Raw genomic sequence first — 22,597 nt, forward strand, 5'->3', positions numbered from 1 at the left:
CTGAGATATCACTAGCGTCCTTAGCATTGTCAAGAACTAAAGCTTGTTCCTATATTTTCCAAGCAATCATTGCTGGTGGTATTACAAATAGTAGTTAAAACTCTGTTTGGGAGCAGAGGTACACACATCTGGCAGGACTCATTGTCGCAGAGAACATGCCTCAGTAAGAAATCATAAAAAAAGAACACTACTGAATTTGGAAGCGCGTGAACCATTGGAAAATATACATGTGACATACACTTACAGCTTTGACACCCACCTCCCCCAGCGCACACATGCATTGACTGCCTTAAACTGCAGAAACTCCCGGGGTGTAAATGGGCAGCATTGGCACTTTAAGTGCTTGAGATGAGAGCTGCTGATCTTTAACTTTTGTGAAATTCTTTTATCAAGCTCTGAATTGGCGTGAGACATGTATTGTGATACACGATTTGTCATTGGGTTCATTATATCTGCTTTTACAAGCTGCATTTGTTGTTAATTGAAATCTTGTACTTTAATCATAGTTCCTTTTGTAATTACCTTTACAGAGATTTTCATGACTGGCTTCTTATTATTATTTACAATGTATAATGAATGTATGATTTGCAATGATTTTAATTCTGCAAAACTTTTTTTAAACTTGAATCACACCTTGAAGCCCACAACTGAAACTATGGCATGTGGATACGTTTGTAACTTATGGGCCATTGAGCAAATTTGAGTATCAAGTAGTTTGTGTGAATGACTTCTAACCGTTGATGTGGAGAACCCAAGGCAGACCAAAGATGAGTAGAGTAGTATAGATGGATAACATATTGGCTGTAGTTTACTTTAAGGTATATACATTAACTATTTCTTCCATGGACATTCAGTTAGTGCACTGAAATCCATGATTAAATGAAAGACGGGCATACTTCTAGGCCTTTTTATTGGCAATATTTTTGTTATGTATTGCTTCCACTGGAAGCCATTAGTGTAAATAATCATATCAAAATCAAACATTATTTCCCACAGTTGTTACATCACCTAAGTACTTGCTTTCCCCTGTGTGAACACCAATCCTCCCCAATCACCCCCCCCCACCACCACCATCGCCGCCACCACCTCACTCTCAGGGGACCTGCCAGATGGAGCAGAATGGCACTTTCACCTCCACACATTCTGTCTCTTCCGGGTCTTCGCAAATCTGAGAGGCTAAGAAAATGCGATTGAAGCTGTACCAGTATGTAAGAAATTGAGTTATTTTCCAGTGGATCCTCATCAATAGTCATAAGCACTGAATAGTCCTGCCCACGTGTAGGGATCCTGCAGCACTTTAATTTGTTTTATATATATGTACAATATACTTTGTACGTAGTACCTTACATATACGTCTGCTGCCTAATGAAAGGCTAAAAATGGCCAGATTACATTGTTTTCATTTTAAAAAGAGTCCAATTACATAGAACTATGGCATTAAAAAAAATGTGTCATATACCTTTTTTGAAGAGGAAAGAGAATGAGAGACATTGCTAACCAATAGGCTGCCATTCAAGGAATTGAGAAAACTGGCACTGTGCATTTAAGAACCTCTCAGTACTATATCCCACCATGCCTTACAGGTGGCAGTTAGGTCAGTTCATTTTTTCGGCACTTGGAGACAGGATCCTGGAGCACTAAGCTCTGCCTTGTTGGCCAAAAAACACTGCAAAATATTTATTTTATGCCCCCCTCCCTTTTTTTTCATGTCTCATTTTTTTAACAAAAAATAGTTTCTTTTCCTCTCAAGAATGCCTTCACTTTGTGTTAAGTGTCCTCCTTGTGGGAAGAAAAAGGCTCCGGAAAACACTCATTCTGTATTGTTTGTCTTCCGGAATCTCATCATCCTGAGACTTGTGGTCACTGTCAGAAGATTCTTCTGCTACCCCCCCATTGTGAGCTCCTGCACTATATATGTAAATTTGTGGATTCCGTATGAGCCATTGTCTGATTTATGTGGGTGGACTTTTCCCTTAACAGTTGTGTTCTCTTCCCCTGACGTCTGCCCATATTCGTTGCAGGGGGCCCCTCTGTTTATTGGCCTTCCTACTACTCTAACAGGGCCCATAAGCAGGCTGAAGACTACAGCTTCACTTCATAAGCCTCCACAAAGATCTGGAAGTCCACTATATCAGCGCTCCAGGTCTAAAGTGACATCAAGAACCAGGTCTGCATCCATAATTAGAAGATAAAGCAGATGATCCAGATGTAGACACAGAAGATCTCCTTCTTGGTCTACAACTACTTCCTCATCTGTCAGAGGTTACTCTCCTACTCTGACAGATACACCTCGCTCAACTGGGTCTGCTATAGAGGAGCTTCTTACCTTTGAAGTAAGAGGGGCAAAACAAATTAAATAGTGATATCCTGGCAGCTACTACACCGTCTTCTGTGATTTTTTTTAGACTTCACATCAGAGAACAGCTACACAACCATTACTTTCCCTGGTTTCAGGCCTACTAGAGTCTGTGACGCAGTTATTCCTTACACCTGCATCAGTGAAGTCTGCCTCATCTTGGCTTCTTAAAAAATATAAACCACCTGACCAGGATCCACTGTTCCTCGGGTCAGATCCGCCTCTATATTCTGTTATTGTAGTGGCATGAAGAAAGTCCCACACTGTTGCTACTGGTTCTTTTGTGCCCCCAGACAAAAAAAGCAAGCAAATAAATGCTCTTGGCAAACAGATGTGTGGGACATCAGCATTTACAATGAGATTTGCCACTGCTTTCACTTTGTTGGGAAGTTATGACCGGTCTCTGTGGGATTCTTTTAACAGATTATGGAGAAACTTCCAAAAGAGGCCAGGCAGGATTTCCAAGAGATCTTAAATAAAGATGGCCTGATGGCAAACCAAATAGCAAGTGCAGAAGCTGATGCATCGAATCTTGCTGCTCATGGATATGAGCATTTAGATCTTTTTGGCTCGGATTAACCAGAAGTACGACATTGGCGGATCTTTACCCAGGTGACACGTTCTATTCTTTTTCCACCTCCTCCGGTCCGTTGGACACTTTACTCTTTAATCAGTTATCAGGGAGCTACATCCAACGTTCCCCCTGTCTCCACCTTCGATGCTTGCTCTTGATTTTATATACACATCCTCAACTCCTCATAAAGTAGTCACTAAATTATACGCTTTTAGGTTATCGTCCGCCTCTATCTCCACGGATCGCGCACACATGGCATGGGACGAGGACTTGGGCATGGATATCGCCCAGGCCGACTGGCTTTACTGCTGCAATCAGGCGGAGAAATTGTCTCCCAACTACCGGCTTTGTCTTATCCATTTCAAATATTTGCATAGACTATATCGCACTTCTGCTCAGCTCCAAAAACTGGTACTCATACCTAACGATCGTTGCATGTGTTGCCCAGCCCCTGCTGCGGATTTTGCTCATCAAGCGTGGTTGTGCCCTAAGGTGTCAGATATGCTCTGCTATCTCCGAGATTACCTCTGCACCGGTGCAGCCCAACCCACCGCTGTGTCTGCTAGGCTTTGTTAAATTTTGCCCGGATGCTTCTCGCCCCCTGATCGCAGTGCTGCTTGTCCTGGCTAGGCAAAGGGAGGCCAAGTGGAGAAGCGTGGCTCAATGGTTAGAGCGGCAGGCCCTGATGCAGAGGTCTGGCCCGGGACCAGGGTTCAATTCCCGCCTCGGCGGCCCTTGCACTTAATTTCCCCAGACCTGATCATTCTCGCCTCGGTGCCTAGTCTAATCATGGGTCCCACTCAGTGACTCTGGGCAATAGCTTGCTTAATCTCCACAACGGCCCCAGCAGCGCTTGGATGCCTGGCTTCACCTTGGGGGTGCCCAGGAGTGGACATTTCACAGGAAAGCCAGGATGGGTTCCACAGCGGTATGAATACAGCGCTACGAGGCCTCCGGGTAGAAGTGCGCTATATAAATACAATACATTTACATGTGCTGGGTCGCAGACCAGCTCCCCAGTGTGCTTACTGGCTTGAAGACGCCTCGAGATGTCAGATCTTGCTTTCTGAATTTTGGGACTACTTTCTGCACGATCTCGCCCAACTGACATATGAGGGCCCTTGGGGACATATCTTCATTCCCATCCTCATTTGAGCCATGCTGCCTCTCCCGCGCTCCCTGCCAGCACTCCGCCCGCTGTGGCCGCTGGTGCTGTTCAGTAACTGACCCCCTCTCTCCCCCCTTCTCTTCTGGTTGAGTTTGCCCCTATCCCTACAGTAGTGCCCCCATCTCCTTTAGCAAATGTGTTAATTATGGTGCCATAGTAGTGCCTCACTGAACTCGACTCTTGCATGACGGTATTATAATTATATCTATGAAATTCGGCTTAAAACTTACTGTGTATGATGCTTCGACTTGATGCAAACTGTATTTTGGTCATATTGAATTTGACAAAGGTTATGAAAAAGCAACAAAAAAAACTAGTCCTAGGGCACAGTCACTAGGCCACCCTGTCAAGGGAAGGCCAGCACCTCCCCAGGCCCTTTGTCCTTGGAGCAATCCATATCTCTCCACCAGGAAGCCAATCAGCAGTCGGGTGACAATTCAGTACTTGCAGAAAGGCGTCTAGAGCAGTGTTTCCCAAACTGTGGTCCGCGGACCCCCAGGGGTCCGTGACACATTCCCAGGGGGTCCGTAGGCAACAGTTTTAAAAGCACAGAAATGTTTCTTGTATAATTAGAAGCTTTCCAGCAACAATAAAAGTGTCAAGAGAATGCCAGTGATTAATGTACCTGCTGGAGAGCAAGGAGAGCTTTGTTCAGTGGCAGCTTTGATTTAACTAATGTAGCACAGAGGGTTAATGTGCCTACTGCAAAGAACGTGTAACATGCATCTTAAAAAGCAGTATTTTATGTGCCTAGGTTCGTGGTTACTGCTTTTGTCACAGAGTTTCTTTTGTTACTGTGCACTTCATAAGTGACAATCGTAATCTAGCAGAGGGACCTATAAACTGTCATCAAAGAGCTGCGTGCAAACTGCATGGTACCAGTTAGTAACTTATATTTTGTCCCAGTTATTCATTATCCTGATGCTGCTAAAAAGATATATTTGGGTAGGAAATACATTTTTAATGTTTAGGTCAATGCTAGCCACTGTGTTATGTTCTGAATCCTGAGTTTGTGCTTTTCCAGACCAAGCACTCTTTAAACATGTTATATAAACACTGATTTACATGTATGATTCAATGTCTCTATATGTGTGTGATGTAAAGTGCTCTGACATCCTACAATGGTATGAGAGATGCTATATAACAAATGAAATACATGTGACAGAGGGGCTATTACTTCAATATAAAATACTAAGGGCCCGATGTGCGATCTGTTTTTATATGCGCGAACGGGTTCGCAAACCCGTTTGCGCATGCAAAAACCCATTGGGCCATGTACATAGCCTATTTCGCGAGTCGCAATTTGTTTGCGACTCTCTAAATAGGTTTTGCAACTTGCTATTTGGAAGGGGCATTCCCTTCCAAATAGCGAATCTCAAAACCATGTACAAATGTTTTGCGGTCGCAAAACAGTCACAATTACCACCTACTTCAAGTAGATGGTAATGCATTCGCAAATGGGAAGGGGTCCCCGGGGGACCCCTTCTCCTTTGCAAATGCATGCAAAATGATTTTTTAAGGGCAGGCAGTGGTCCCAGGGACCTCTGCCTGCCCTTAGAAAATGAAACGAAAACGTTTCATTTTCTTTTTTCTTTTAAATGCATGGTAAACAGGCTGCATTTTTTTCAAAAAAACTGCTTTATTTAAAAGCAGTCCGAGACATGGTGGCCTGCAGAGCCCAGCAGGCCACCATCGCTGGGAGGGCTGGCATTCCCAATGGGTTCTCAAATTGCGAGAGGCTCATTAATATGAATGAACCTCGCAATTTGCGACCCCATTGGGAATCCCAAACAGTGTTAAACACACTGTTGTACATTTCATTTAGCGACTCGCAATTTGCCACACGCAATGTGTCACCAATTGCGAGGCGCTAAATGAAATGGTCGTACATCTGGCCCCAAAATCCTTAGTACTTTGAGTATTTGTTTTGTGTGCACACATGTGTATTTTTTTCGAATTACTGTTTTAATGTTTGAAATTTAACTCATACAAATTGCTTGGGGGTCCCCGGCTTCCAGTGGTGACTCAATGGGGGTCCTCAGGAGTCAAAAGTTTGGGAACCACTGGTCTAGAGCAGTGGTTCCCAAACTTTTGACTCCTGAGGACCCCCATTGAGTCACCACTGGAAGCCGGGGACCCCCAAGCAATTTGTATGAGTTAAATTTCAAACATTAAAACAGTAATTCGAAAAAAATACACATGTGTGCACACAAAACAAATACTCAAAGTACTAAGGATTTTGGGGCCAGATGTACGACCATTTCATTTAGCGCCTCGCAATTGGTGACACATTGCGTGTGGCAAATTGCGAGTCGCTAAATGAAATGTACAACAGTGTGTTTAACACTGTTTGGGATTCCCAATGGGGTCGCAAATTGCGAGGTTCATTCATATTAATGAGCCTCTCGCAATTTGAGAACCCATTGGGAATGCCAGCCCTCCCAGCGATGGTGGCCTGCTGGGCTCTGCAGGCCACCATGTCTCGGACTGCTTTTAAATAAAGCAGTTTTTTTGAAAAAAATGCAGCCTGTTTACCATGCATTTAAAAGAAAAAAGAAAATGAAACGTTTTCGTTTCATTTTCTAAGGGCAGGCAGAGGTCCCTGGGACCACTGCCTGCCCTTAAAAAATCATTTTGCATGCATTTGCAAAGGAGAAGGGGTCCCCCGGGGACCCCTTCCCATTTGCGAATGCATTACCATCTACTTGAAGTAGGTGGTAATTGTGACTGTTTTGCGACCGCAAAACATTTGTACATGGTTTTGAGATTCGCTATTTGGAAGGGAATGCCCCTTCCAAATAGCAAGTTGCAAAACCTATTTAGAGAGTCGCAAACAAATTGCGACTCGCGAAATAGGCTATGTACATGGCCCAATGGGTTTTTGCATGCGCAAACGGGTTTGCGAACCCGTTCGCGCATATAAAAACAGATCGCACATCGGGCCCTTAGTATTTTATATTGAAGTAATAGCCCCTCTGTCACATGTATTTCATTTGTTATATAGCATCTCTCATACCATTGTAGGATGTCAGAGCACTTTACATCACACACATATAGAGACATTGAATCATACATGTAAATCAGTGTTTATATAACATGTTTAAAGAGTGCTTGGTCTGGAAAAGCACAAACTCAGGATTCAGAACATAACACAGTGGCTAGCATTGACCTAAACATTAAAAATGTATTTCCTACCCAAATATATCTTTTTAGCAGCATCAGGATAATGAATAACTGGGACAAAATATAAGTTACTAACTGGTACCATGCAGTTTGCACGCAGCTCTTTGATGACAGTTTATAGGTCCCTCTGCTAGATTACGATTGTCACTTATGAAGTGCACAGTAACAAAAGAAACTCTGTGACAAAAGCAGTAACCACGAACCTAGGCACATAAAATACTGCTTTTTAAGATGCATGTTACACGTTCTTTGCAGTAGGCACATTAACCCTCTGTGCTACATTAGTTAAATCAAAGCTGCCACTGAACAAAGCTCTCCTTGCTCTCCAGCAGGTACATTAATCACTGGCATTCTCTTGACACTTTTATTGTTGCTGGAAAGCTTCTAATTATACAAGAAACATTTCTGTGCTTTTAAAACTGTTGCCTACGGACCCCCTGGGAATGTGTCACGGACCCCTGGGGGTCCGCGGACCACAGTTTGGGAAACACTGGTCTAGAGGATTCAGGCAGGAAAATCGTAAAGTTTTTGAAAGTACCTGGTGCTTAATAGTTCGACATAATTATATTTTAACATGAAATTGGATTTTAAATAACTATAAAAATGATTTCTTAAAATATGTTTCTAGTTGTTACCGATCTGAATTTAGCATTCATTCAAAGAAACAATGTAGCCCAGTGTTTTCCTATGGAAGCATCCAGTGAAAATGGCTTTTGGGGATATTTCTCTGTAATGTCATGATCAGCGTTAACATGTACATGTCCTACATTTAAATATCACATATCCTCCCTTTATATGCAATAAGGCCTATTAAGGGGTGACTTATTAGCATTTAACAGGAAGGTTGAAGCCTGTCAAAAGGGGTTCTTTTGACGGATCGAATTTTCAGTTTAAAACTACCATGGGCATGTTACCTGCTTGCAGCTACCATGCTGCGCAGGACAGTAGTCTGTCACAAGCAGCCCCCATATGTTCACAACTGGGTTCATGTGTTACCAGCCCAATGCTTGTTACACTAGCTGCGCTGTAGCAGTCTTATCTTAAAAGTTGGACACTGGCAATAAACACAATCCTATTACCATGAGTGACACTCTCTGACAGTAAACGTCCAAAACAGGGGTGATCAAAAGCAAATAAATCCTGGTGGACTAAATGGGCGGACCCCATTTGCAATTTAATGCCAGCCATCACATTCCTGTTTCCACCTGGTTCCCTACAGGCCTGCACTGATGGGAGAAGGGTTGATGGGCTTCACTAACAAAGCCACTGTCGGCACAATGGCAGCGGCACAGAGCGTGGCCTTGGGCAGGGAGGGGGGATGGAAGACACAGAGGGTGGGCCAGGTGGAGGATGTATGCAGACGGTGATGGAATACGTGGCAGGAGACCAGGCAAATGTTATGCATCACTAGAGGTCAGAGTTATCTGTGGGTTTTGCGAGGTAGTCTTTGTATTTCATTTTGTCTTTCAAGATATGCATGTTTCCTTGTTTTCCCTTGTTTTTTCCTTTAAAAAAGCAAATGGGTAAGATGGTACTCAAACATATCGCTAATATTATCTCTCCTTTTCCTACACCTAATACTCACCCAATGCTTATCCCAACGCTTATCCCAACTATAAATGTAACGCTGACCATTACACTGACTCGGACACTTAGCTGTGCATTCGTCTTGAGGTTTTGAAATCCAGTGTTTTTTGAGCAGCATTTTCTTCTTTACCCAATATATTTGACTTGTCAAAATGTAGTCACCTATCGATGTAGTGGTATCATTGGTTATTGTCGCCTGGGATTTCATTACGGGTAGAAGTAGATGTTGCTTGCTGATAGGTGGGCTAGGGAAACACAACATTCGATCTAATGTGAGTCGGAGAGAAGTGGGCTGTCTGAGTCACTGGGATTGGCTGGTAAAGGAAGGACACGTTCTAGGACAGGACTGCGTCGGATTTTACACCACTAGTAAATGCTCCGTGAAGCCCCCTGGTCCTCTCATTGTTACCCAAACACTGAACTACAAGGGTACCAATTAATGACAGAATTTCCTAGATATGGCAACATGTGATATAGGAAATCATTGGTTTTATATCAGTAACATTCTAAATTTGTAGATGCAACAGCTATAAATAAAAAGGGTTCTGTAAATTTGTTTTTGTGAGTGACCAATTCCGTATCCTTTGTCTGCAGGTGTAAGAAGTTTGGCGTGCCTATTGAGAAGATTTATAACAAGACACAACGGGACAAGTTTGCCTGGGCAATTGACATGACTGATGAAAACTTTGAATTCTGAGAATTGTCTGCCTAACCTGAGGATATGTGGAATTTATAGCACTCTAGTTATATCTTTACAATAATGCCAAGAAAACGATAATGGGAGGTTCATATACCCACATCTACATTCAGCCATGCCCTCTCGGTTGAATGAGTGCGACTGAACTTGTGATGTGTAAATACCGACTGCTATGCCAGCCAGGCAGGTTGAATATTCTTATCCTAAAAATTTACGTTCCACTCTAACGTTGGACTTGCTGGCATTCAGTTCTCAAAAATCATGGCCTGTATCAAGTAAGGAGGAAATTTTCAGAAGTTGGTGCGACAGAAAAAGAATCATGTCATTGATTTTGAAATATTTGTTTTGGCACTTTGTCTACTGTTACCTGTTAAAATGCACTTAAGTGAAAACTAAAGAGCATAAACTGATTTGTGTGTTTCCTAATTTCTCGGCAGTGCCAAACTTTAACAGTTGAAACTCGATGAAAATAATAAAAGCTGCATTCCACTAATGTATGTATCTGTAGCTGGTGAGAGGGCATGCAGATATCCGTATGTAAAGGAGATGGTTTATGACGACCTAGGACCTATCTTAAAACCTTAACGTTTCTTGGAATGATGGTCTTTCTTGTCCTGCTTTCTCGTTTGTCTGTTAGGTTGATTGAAGAAATCCAGTCAGTATTGAATTCAGGCTTCTGCTTCTAAACAAAAACTGTAGTTCTTTGCTGCAAGACGCACACCTCCTCATCTAGTCCCTTATTTTGACACTCGGTTGCAATGCTTCTCGTGTCACAACGTTTGACCTCTTGCTTGCACAGAGTTAATTGCCCTTGTTTAGTATCGCCCCTCAGTTTCCCAAGAACCTAACTACTTTTGTTTATTGCCGTTGAAAAAGCACATTTGCTTTTGCCTCGATGTACTGTATCTTAAATATTTGTATTTTACTTCAAAAGGGGGGGAGACCAAATCTTGGATTTATACGGAATGTATTGTTTGTCATTTCTGAGAAGCATTTGGCCAGCTCGCCTTTTCATAGAAGTGCTTTATGCAAACTGTATTAATGCTGCTATGAACCTCTACAAGTGACTGAAGGTGCTGTGTCCTCGATATTCTATTTCATGTGTACATTCAGCAAACAATGTTGGCCTGCAGATGTTGATGGTATTGAAGTCTAGGATTAGAATTAAATAATGAAGGTAACTACTTCGTAGTTGTTTACCTTCTTTGCATCCCCCCTTCCAGTTGAATGAAAAGATCGCTACCAAGGACATGATTGGAAGACGTTTTGTAGGTTTTGTCTTGATGTAAAATATGTACCTATTGCGACTACTCTGGCTCTTAAGTTTAATAAGCTATATTGGGAGAAGCCCAATTAATGTTTGGAAAGCTGCAGCTTTCAAAGGAAAGTGAGGGTGCAGATGTTGGCTGATCTCTTGGGTTTCTGCTACATCTTTTAACATTTGAAGAAATGATATTTTTTGTATCTTGACAAATGTTTGCCCTTCAAGCCTAGACAGCACTTACAATTCAGATCAATTATCGCACATCGGTGGTGTTTGTCTGCAGAATCGTAGTGTATCACATTTGGGGTACAGTGGATCAGATTTGGCCATTCACAGATTAAAGCAAACTGTACTATTCAAAGAAAAGTTCCTTTTAAAAATATGTATTTGAACTTAAGGAAGGATTTATTATTTTCATTAAGCAGAATTGTAAGGGCCAGTTAATTTGTCATTTTCCACTCACAGGCGACATGTGAGTACCATGCGAAGTATTGAATCTGCTCACCTAAGTGGAGAGGAATTGGAGATTCCTTCATGTATGGGAAAGATTTCTTGGAAAGGAAAGTGTAGCCATCACATCAGTGCACTTATTTGGTCACGATGGATCTTGGTGTAATTATAAATGCTGTAGGAGAGCATCTCAAAACTGCCATTGGCTATATGCAAGCGAAATGTAAAGATAAGGAATTTGGCACAATGGTCCCTAACATCACCCTGCTTTTTGGCATCTGAATATATTCTGCATATGGCTGTCATTTGGTCAGAAAATGTGGAACAAAATATTTAAATGCAAGTTTTTCATAACTTGTGTGTCCTGGAAACGCTGAATATGTGATTTAGGATGTGAATGTATGGAAGACCACTATATCATTGTGGGACTTTATTTGTAAAATACTAAGGGATACGGATTTCCTCCTCAAGCAATTTCCTACAAAGAAAACAATATAGAAATGCAAGGTGGGAAAAGCTTTGAAAACATCCTTTGACATGGTAATGTGTGATGTCCTAAAACATCTCCTCTCTGCTTCTTCGGACTTAGGCTTGTTTTCCAAAAAGGCGCAGCAGTTTTCAAAACCTTGTGACTTGGTTGTGTTATCGAGTAATTTTCTTTGTGAATGACAACTGCGACACCCTTTTTATGTAAAGCTCATAAAAGGACATTTCGACGTGTTATGATACATGTACTGTAATCTTGTTTGAGTGGAAATCTTTGTGAAATATTCTGCCGTTTTCTTCTGGACCTTACCCTGCTGACCAGTTTGCTCTTTATAACACATATGCTGGACGGTCTGCTGTACTCATATGATCTGTTGTGTAAAGCTGTGTAACCATAACAATGCGTTCCCTGTATGACTGCAACGAATTGCAAACTGCCAATTACAGAAATATTTGTCATATCGCACTTAGCTCTTTTGCTGCAGGGGTGTCACTGTAATGCCACCTCACAAAGCAATAGGTTTCTCATGTGAAATTGCCATTGGACTGTGCTGTTCAAGAGCACCCTTAGAACGTAATTAGAAATAATTAATGATTATGTGGAATAAAAATAATTAGGTATGCACTTTGTCTACCCAGAGTTGTGTGAGTAACAGAAGACATTATATAGTACGTTTATTACAAAAGTCCAGACGTTTGTTTTTGTTGTGAGTTTCTAATGTTATCAAACTGCGTGTTGACTCAAAATATTTAGTTACATATACCTATTCAAAGAACTTTTCAATAACGTGTAAATATTTTTGCATACCCTGTTGTGTTCTATACATAGAGTATATTAAGTGTTAACATTGTTTACACAATTAAAATTAATTTGAAGGTCGCTTACTGTTTCTTTAATAAAATATGTGAATTCATATCCAAATTAATCTAAAACTTGTTACTGCTGCATGTTGCAAAGTTAGCAGGCATCTTAATGAATGGTGCGGCTTGGTTTGTGTAAAGTCAACGAGTCAACCGAGATTGATCATGGCCATGTGTCATATGTAGAGATTTTCCAGGAGTGCAGTCGTGTTTTTGGAGGAGTCTAGCGCTGCACCGCAGCTCTTCAGGAGCGTTAAAGTTAAATTGCCCTGACAGGGTCGCATTTTTTTTATAGCTTTTAAGGTTTTAAAAAAATGCTATGTTGAAGGCTTATCACTTTTAAAAGGACAAATTTGAATCTGAATTGTGAAGTGTGAGTCGCTCGTAAAGGTGGAATCAAAACGCATTGAATTACTGTACAGTGGCGTCACTAGGGGGGTGCTGGGGGTGCGGCCCGCACCGGGTGACACCAACACTAGGGGTGACACCAATCTGCACTGCAGCCTCGAGTCTGCTCTCGCCTTTACTGTCGCCACCGGCATAACACAGGCCCCCGCAGCCCACGAGTTGCGGGGGGCCCCCAGCGCTCCAGGGCCCCCCTCCGCAGCCAGAACACACAATACATCAGTTTTGCTTGGATGTGACGGGTTACGTCACTTACGTGGTTACGCTCGCCGTCGTTGCACCTCACACAGTCTCTTTTTAAATTAAATGGTGCACGGCGCGCAGTTGTCTCCACGTCTGTGCCAGCTCTTCATCCTTAAGGTGGTACTGGGGGAGCTCTGGCCCACGCTAATTAATCATCCAGCCAGGGAGAGCAGCAGGGTAAGTGGGGCAGTCTATCGGATTTAAATTCATAATTTAAATGAGGTCAAAGTCACGGGCGGGGAGAACAAAAGTCCTGCGCTGGGACCAAGGCAGATTCATAGCAATATCTGGCAGGGAATGAGATACGAGTATATTTATTGTGACAGATTGTTTTACGGCTGTGGCATAGGGCTCAGGACAGGGGGCCGCTAGCGCTCCTGGCTTGTTAGGGGCTTCTCTAAGAGCTCCACTGCACTTTTATTTGGCAGTCTGTCTGGGCAACTGTCTCGACTGAGAAATGGTGGGTAGACGGGGGTCACAGATTTGAATTGTGCGTCATGCCCCTGGCTGCTCTTTATAATGGGGAGAATAGGGTCATTGGGGGTTACTTCAACAGGGGGAAGTAGGCCTCAGCATTGTGTGCTGGATGTCAGGGCGCCGGTGGAAGGAGCTACATGTGTTCGGTGGGAGGGCATGATTGTCTTGCTGGAGTAAATCTAGAGGAAGTAAGATAGAGAGAGAGGGAGCTAGAGGGATCAAGACAGAGAGAGAGGGAGCTAGAGGGAATACGAGAGAGGGAGCTAGAGGGAGCAAGACAGAGAGAGAGAGGGAGCTAGAGGGAGTAAGACAGAGAGAGGGAGCTAGAGAGAGTAAGACAGAGAGAGAGGGAGCTAGAGGGAGTAAGACAGAGAGAGAGGGAGCTAGAGGGAGTAAGACCGAGAGAGGGAGCTAGAGAGAGTAAGACTGAGAGAGAGGGAGTAAGACAGAGAGAGAGGGAGCTAGAGTGAGAAAGAGAGAGGGAGCTAGAGGGAGTAAGACAGGGAGAGAGGGAGCTAGACAGAGAGGGGAGCTAGAGGGATTAAGATAGAGAGAGAGGGAGCTAGAGGGAGCAAGACAGAGGGAGAGGGAGCTAGACAGAGAGAGGGAGCTAGAGGGAGTAAGACAGAGAGAGAGGGGGAGCTAGAGTGAGAAAGACAGAGAGAGAGGGAGCTAGAGGGAGTAAGACAGAGAGAGGGAGACAGAGGTAGCTAGAGGAAGTAAGACAGAGAGAGAGGGAGCTAGACAGAGAGAGGGAGCTAGAGGGAGTAAGACAGAGAGAGGGGAGCTAGAGGGAATACGAGAGAGGGAGCAAGACAGAGAGAGAGAGATGGAGCAAGACAGAGAGAGGGAGCTAGAGAGAGCAAGACAGAGAGAGGGAGCTAGAGGGAGTAAGACAGAGAGAGGGAGCTAGAGAGAGTAAGACAGAGAGAGAGAGGGAGCTAGAGGGAGTAAGACAGAGAGAGGGAGCTAGAGGGAGTAAGACAGAGAGAGAGAGGGAGCTAGAGTGAGAAAGACAGAGAGAGAGGGAGCTAGACAGAGAGAGAGGGAGCTAGACAGAGAGAGGGAGCTAGAGGGAGTAAGACAGAGAGAGTGAGCTAGAGGGCGCTAGACAGAGAGAGGGAGCTAGAGGGAGTAAGACAGAGAGAGAGGGAGCTAGAGTGAGAAAGACAGAGAGAGAGGGAGCTAGACAGAGAGAGAGGGAGCTAGACAGAGAGAGGGAGCTAGAGGGAGTAAGACAGAGAGAGTGAGCTAGAGGGCGCTAGACAGAGAGAGGGAGCTAGAGGGAGTAAGAGAGAGAGAGAGAGAGGGAGCTATAGGGAGCAAGACAGAGTGAGAGGGAGCTAGAGGGAGTAAGACAGAGAGAGCTAGAGGGAGCAAGGCAGAGAGAGAGGGGGCTAGAGGGAGTAAGAGAGAGAGAGGGAGCTAGAGGGAGTAAGAGAGAGGGGGCTAGAGGGAGTAAGACAGAGAGAGAGGAAGCTAGAGGGAGTAAGACAGAGAGGGAGCTAGAGGGAGCAAGACAGAGAGAGAGAGGGAGCTAGAGGGAGTAAAACAGAGAGAGGGAGCTAGAGGGAGCAAGAGAGAGGGAGCTAGAGGGAGCAAGAGAGAGAGGGAGCTAGAGGGAGTAAGAGAGAGAGAGGGAGCTAGAGGGAGTAAGAGAGAGAGAGCAGGAGCTAGAGGGAGTAAGACAGAGAGAGGGAGCTAGAGGGAGTAAGACAGAGAGAGAGGGAGCTAGAGGGAGTAAGACAGAGAGATGGAGCTAGGAGTAAGAGAGGGAGCTAGAGGGAGCAAGACAGAGAGAGGGAGCTAGAGGGAGTAAGACAGAGAGAGAGGGAACCAGAGGGAGCTAGAAGGAGTAAGACGGAGAGAGGGAGGTAGAGTGAACTAGACAGAGAGAGGGAGCTAGAGGGAGTAAGTCAGTACCTAGCGCCGTACATTTCCGACAGAGGTGGTCCATGCGGTAAGTCGTGAGGGGGTGACACCATGAGTTACCTGCACCGGGTGACACCAACCCCAGTGACGCCACTGTTACTGTATACTCGTTTTCTGACCATAGAGTCTGAACCTGCACTTTAGTTTTTCAGCCATACAGATGGCAGTGAGGTCGGCGCTCGAGTAGTAATTTGCACAGCCTTAAAATGCGGGTGCGCAGTGGACACGCTCAGCGCCTGGGATGCAGGCACAGCAAAGGCAGACCTGTCTGCATCCGTCCGCACCCAAACCAGGTCATGGCCCAGGAACCCTGCTCAAATCCCCTCAAAAGCTCCTCGGCTCAATACCTAAATTTGCCTAGGCTAAAACCCTCCCTGCAGATCTGCCCCTCTATATGGCCAGAAAACTGGGAGAAGTGCTGCCCTCTCTGCAGTTTTGTAGCCTAGAGGAAACCAGAGGTAAAATACCTTGACCCATAAAATGGAACCTCACACTTATCAACTGTAGATCCCTATCACGCCATATGTCGTACTAGGGCTCCAAAGATCGAAGATCTTAACAGTAGGAAGGAAGAGAATTGGAAACCGTACTATGGAGACAAAAATGTAGTCCCCAGGGATCAAGGGATTATTGCAGATACATCCTCTTCGGAACATCATGGCGCTTGGCAAGTTGTAAGGCTCTATAGTGCAGGGGGTGAGCCAAATGAACAACCCCATGCGGCATAAAGTTCAAGGTAGTGACTGACATCTAGGGCTGTCTCGGTTGAGTGCCAAACATGAATCCTGATGGTGACGGGTTAAGAATGACATGTGCACTGGTGATATGCTTGCTTCAAATTGCTCAGTGGTTAAGGTCCCCTCGTACCACTTACCACCACACCACAAAGAAACTAGCTAAAAGCCAGCGATTTAACAGGCAGGTTTAAAGTAGTAGTCATTAAATATTCCAAAGCTACGTGAAATAACTGTGCCTTCCTAACCAAGTTAATTAACCCCTTCAGTGCTGATGACAAAGCAAGCTCGTCATGGGCGTTACCTGCGCTACGCGGATGACGAGCTGGCTTTGTCATAAACAAGTAATTTTTTTTTTTAGCGCACAGCGGGAAAATGCGGTAGCGCGGTAGGGGTTAAGCTGTAATATCAAATTGTTTGTTCCGAATTCAGCATTAATTGTCATAAGAATATTGGCTTGAGATATTAAAAAAACATACATCCGCATATGTTTTTAATCGGATTCTCTGTTCTCAAATACTTGCTTTATGTTATTAGCAAATAAACAAAGTTGCTCTCTACACATCAGCTTATCCCATGTGCCATAGTGTCAAAAAATGTTTTTCTCTGGTTCAGACTCATTTTCCACGTGTACCCATTGTATACCGGAGTTTTCAACTATATTTCAGTTAATAGGCTCTCTATGGAGGAGCATGTGAAGACGGTTTCAGGCACATGCTTTGGAATAATGCGGATGCTGAGAAATATTTTTCCTTGGATCCCCCTGGCGGCCAAAAATACCTTAATTCAGGCACTGCTAGTCAGTAGACTAGAGTACGGTAATTAACAATTAGTTGGAATGAGGGAGGATCTATCATCAAAGCTGCAAGTAGTTCAAAATACATACGGCTTGCTCTCAATAAACCGGTACGCTCCCAGTCATTACCTCTCTTGCGACAATTGCACTGGCTGCCCATTAGGAAGAGAGCAGTTTTTAAGCTCTTGTCTATAGTGTTTAAAACTCTTCAAGGGACCGGACCGGCGTACTTAAGGAAGAAGTTAATTCTTTATGTCCACGTGCGCCAACCGAGACCAAGCAATCAGAAACTGCTCTGTCCTGTGAAAATCAGTAAAATTAAAATGGGAGGACGAGCATTCTCACATCTTGCCCCCTTCCACTGGAACAGATTACCAGATGAGATCCGAGCCTGCTCTACCCTGGTGCAGTTTAAGAAACAGCTAAAAACATGGATGTTCTAACTGTCATTATCCACTGGTAGTGTTCCACCAAGGCGCTAAGAGATCCCTTTGGGGATGATTTGTTGCGCATTATAAATCCTAATAACATAACATAACTTAGGCATTTTCTTCCATCTCATCTTTGTCTCTCCACATCTCCTTGCTCAGCCTCACTACTTACTTTCCCGAGAGCCTAGTGTCTCGTGGTGGTACAGGCAGACAACTACCACTGCGCCTTAGCACAGCAGCCCTGCCTGTGTCCCACGCAGTTTGCACATGGCAGAGCAAGGTGAAGATTCCTCATCCCACATTCACATTGGACAGCCGCTTGGGTGTGAGTGACCAGCAGTCATGGTGCTGTCATGATGGGCCCAGCACCTACCATGCCTTCAGTCAACAACAGGACCTAATCACCACCCACAGGTTCAGCTAAACATGAACTATCCCGGGCAGGTGAGAAAAAGGTTGTTGGAAAAATCCACCCTTGAGAGCTGCCATCACCATATGCATAGAGTGGTGTGTTGAGGCAAGATTTAGGACAGAATCCATTGCCATGAGTGCAGATTCCAATTGTGCTTTTGTGGGCAAGGAGGTACTCCCAAAAAGCTGTACTCTCTCTCCCCCCCCCCCCCCCCCAATTAAACGGCACGCCTACGGATGGTTGGATTGGCGATGGTGTTAAACCTCAATTTCATGAGGCGATGTGTCCCAAGATCACGTACAAGACATCATAAAAATACTGTCAATTTAATGACAGACTCAATAAGTGAGTTCTAAGGTGGAATGAAAAAATGTAAAGGATTTATTTAAAAAATTCAAAGGATAATTCAATACAGAATAATTAGAAAGGAGTTGCATAAAGTCCTTGCCATAAAGGTCATTGGAGCAGTAAAATGGGCAAAATCGAGGAAAAATGCTTTGTCCCAAATGTGTAGCAAGATCAGTAAGGATTCAAAACAGCATCCTTCGTAGCACCGGAGTGTCTCATAGGAGTTATGACTCACACCCAAATTTTAGGATTTATAATGAAATCTTCTCATAGGAGGACAGTGAAAGTGCAAATTCGCCATGGTATGAGCAAAGAAATACAATTTCAGTCAATCAGATCATAGAAATATTGGGCGTCATACATTGTCCCATAACCTTACCACCTAAGCACTCTCCCTCGGTTTAATATTAGTTCTGCCCCATTCTCACGTATTTCATCTGGAACTATCAGAACAAAATGGCAAAAAAAACAACAGTGAGCTATTGTGAATGAATGTGGTACTGTGTGCAAGCAATAGTAACCATAAGAAAGAATACTGAGCCCATGTTGGAGAGCTTCTTTAGAATTAAGCATCAGTAAGAAATAAACAAAGATGACACTGCTTGGATGCGTGCAGCGGAATAATCAAGAGTGAATGAGATATCCATTTTAAACAAGGTGGTGCTGAGATCTAGCTGAGGCATAGTTAGCATGAACCAAGAAAATCAACTTTAACAAGTTGTATTAAGTGATTCAATGACAATAGCATCACATGTAACTATGCACAAATAATATAGTGTATAAAAACTCTTCCATACTCTGAAAGAAAGTCATGGGATAAAGCTGAATTTTGATAGAGACTTTTAGCTGCAGATTTCTCAAATTTTTAATATTCCCTAGGTATCAGACTGGATCCAGAAACTTTTCAGTGAACCCTCGGTGGTCCATCAGGTGGTGCAGGCCAATTTTGCACTGACGTCATTCTGCTCTGGAAATGACATGTGGCGCCTCTATAGGGCCCCCATGTGCTGATGCCAGTTCCTTTCTTTCTGTTCCACCAGACATGGATCTGGAACTCCCTTCCTGTCTGAGACATTTTACTCCATTTATTTCTTCAGCGTGCAGGCGATGTTACCCCCACAAACAGATTTTAAGACTGTCACAACCCAGGTATGCCTTTGGGGCTCAGAGTCTAGCCACGACTCCAAGGCCTAAAGCAACAGCGTGTCGATGGACCAGAAGGCCATCGGGGACCACGAGGTGAAGCATAAGAAGACTGCTCCAATTTGCGGTCCATGCCAAGAGCTTGATCTCGGTCCCCTTCCCGACATCAAACAAGCCATTCCAGAGGCGATCTTCACTGCGGACCAAATTTGCAGGTAAGTCTGAAAAGCAGCACATAAAATCTTAGCGATATTCCTCCCCCTCACGACACTCGCATTTGCCTAAACCAACCTTGGGACGGTGCCACATTTGTCAAACTCATTTCTGAAGCCATCTGACTCCGGAGACAATGCTGCAGCTGGTTCCAGCACAACCCGAGATTACCCGTCCAGCAGCCATGCCACATCAGAACGAATAGTTCTGTTCAGCTATGCTCCAGCTTTTTGGATACATACCATCTCCCTATAGAGCTCTTTTGGGCCCCAAGGAGGCGAGAAGCCCTCCATGTGGACTACCACCAGCGGGTTCTCCCTCTAAGCCACTCTTGCCTTAGACTCCAGTTCCAAACTTGCTTCTGGCGCTACACCGGCTCAGGGTACTTCAAAGCTGATGCAAACTCCATTGACGCAGGTGGAAGAGGTCCCAATAGGAGGTCTCAATAGTTCTCTCCAAGGCATAACTTTCCCCTCTTGAATTACTCCACAAGGAAGAACACACACAGCATTCCCTTTTGATGTGGACTTAAACAACGACTGCAACCTTGGTGACCAGTTCACTCAACCTATCATAATTGGTATGATGACTTACAGGAGGCTGCTGGTCTCAATATTTCCCTGGAAATGGGCCTACTGCCTTGGTAATGCGTAGGGCAGCCGAAGCATTTTAACTGCAGCTCCCCACTGTGCAAGGTAAAACCAATGTATTGACAAGCGTCCTCCAATGGAAGCAAACATCTCTTGATCCCTTTCCTCTAGTTAATGAGGCATTGACTGATACCTTATTGGATGGAACCAACAAATTGGCAGGTGCCATTGGCCTGCTTCAGGTGACCCTTCTTTTCTCTTGCAGGACTTTTGTTCTGAAAGTCTTGCGTTGCAAGCCTCCACTAGCAGGTCTAACGCCAGCACCTTCCTGACCAGTCCCCCAACGGGAATCTAAGTGGGTGTAAACATTTAGAAAACAAATTCTTTCATCCAGCAGTCTGGCACGTAGATCATTTAACGCCAGCTGCTTGTTGGGATACTATTTCCATGCCCTGTAGGACTCAGTGGCACAAGTCCTCCCTGGTGTGCTGTAGTGATTCAAGATGGTCGTGATGCAGCCAAGTTCACTATTTGATGTGGCTTGGACACTACCGATTCCATCTGCACCAGTTTTGCCATCCATGTAGGCGATCGACTGGGTCCTCCGGTGATGTCCAGTCCTCCTTGCTGAACATGTCATTCGATGGAATTTGCCTCTTTGGGGTCAAGGCTGATACTGCTCTAAAACATTTTAAAGGGTGGAAAGCTGCTGCACGTTCTCTCGGCCTTTCTGCCCATGTTGCCATCCAACTCTACTTCCACTGCTCCTTTTGCAGATATGCTAGAGTTGCCACTTACCGCCAGCAAGTTTTGCGGTCAAGGCTGTGTTGCTCACCACACCCGTGGCCAAGGTCTGTGGGCCGCTCAGTCTACCCCTCCACCTCAAACTACAAACTTTATTTAGCATGGCCTTGGAGGCCACCCAGTTAGGGCCCGAATCCACCAATTCTTCTCAGCCTTGCAGGGAAATACATCGGGCAAATGGGTTCTGCATGTTTTTTTCAGAGGATATGCCTTACCCTTCCTCTCCTTTCTTCTCTGCTGCACCTTTCAACATGGTGGTGGTGGTTCCCATTACTTTCTAGTTAACAGTATTCAGTAACAGTATTAACAGTATTCTTAATGCGCAGCCGTTACACATGGGTGTCCTGGCGCTAATCATTTATCCTGAAGGCAAGAGCACAGAGGACTTGAGATCTACTCAGCAAATATCCAGGTCTTTAAGCCATTCCTAAAAGGCTAGAAGAGCCGAGGCCTGCCTTAAGTGGAACGAAAGGGCATTCCAGGCCTTCGCCGCACCCATGACAAAGCTTCTGCCTCCCCACAGAGCTTTTTTTGTGTGCAGCACTGAGACTAACTTGGCCCCCAAAAGTGCCCAAGAAGAACAAAGGCCTTTGTCCAATGTTAATGTTAGACCTGTGCCTTTTCTCTGCTTTCCTCCGGAAGGAGAAATTCAAAAATCTGAAAGAAACAGGTTAGTATTAGATTCCTTACCTTAGAATATCCCCAGGCGTCAGTCTGGATCCGGAAACTTTTGCGTAGCAGTACCCCTGCGCGTCGGTAGGCGTCGTCTGCAGGCGTCCCCTGCGGCTCCGCGTCGTCGGCGTCGTGCGCCGTGATGACGTCGCTGGAGTATATAGACGCCGCCTCCGCGCGCTGACGTCAGTTCTTCTTTTTTCCGCGCCAGTTAGCGCAGATCCGAAGAGCAGTACTCCGGTCTTTTGACCAAGTTTTTTGTTAACTGATTGATCTTTACGGTGCCGGTAGGATGCCCGGTTTCAAGAGTTGTGACGAGTGCGACCGCATGATGTCGGTCACCGACCACCATCGACTCTGCCTCCGGTGTCTGGGCGCGGACCACGACGTGGAGTCCTGCGTCGACTGTCGGGCCTTGACTGGAAAAGCTAGGCGGGAGCGGTCCCGCAAGCTTCTCGAACTCCGGTTGTCGGCCCCGCGTCGAGAGCGGTCCCGGTCCGGTCGGAGGTCGAGGGAGCGGTCGAGGGAGCGGTCGCGGAGCCGCCATGGGCGCTCCGGGAGTCGCCACCATTCCTCCGGCTCGTCAGGTAAGCACAAGAAGTCGGGGCGTCGCCATCGCACCCCCGACTCCCCCCGACGCCCGCGTGCCGCGGCCGGGGGCTCGGGTGGCCCCACCCCCGCGGTCCCGCATGGGTCGCCGACGCCGTCTGCCCCACACCTGTCGGTCCCTGGGGAAGGCGCGTCGCGTGAGGAGATCGAGGCCTTCCTCAT

General features: G+C 45.0%; 1 protein-coding gene across 3 annotated transcripts in view; it reads left to right on the forward strand.

Moving 5' to 3' along the window:
- Positions 1-12,645, forward strand: part of TOP1MT (DNA topoisomerase I mitochondrial) — a 1,348,974-nt gene extending 1,336,329 nt beyond the window's left edge. For all 3 annotated transcript variants that reach the window (XM_078686649.1, XM_078686647.1, XM_078686648.1), the window contains one exon: positions 9,463-12,645. In XM_078686649.1, the coding sequence (XP_078542775.1) occupies positions 9,463-9,565 (103 nt within the window). In that variant the 3' untranslated portion in view covers positions 9,566-12,645. The remainder of the gene's footprint in view (positions 1-9,462) is intronic.
- The last annotated feature ends 9,952 nt before the right edge of the window (positions 12,646-22,597 follow it).

This window comes from Lissotriton helveticus, chromosome 4_1 (genome assembly GCF_964261635.1).
Source record: "Lissotriton helveticus chromosome 4_1, aLisHel1.1, whole genome shotgun sequence".
Lineage (NCBI taxonomy): Eukaryota > Metazoa > Chordata > Amphibia > Caudata > Salamandridae > Lissotriton > Lissotriton helveticus.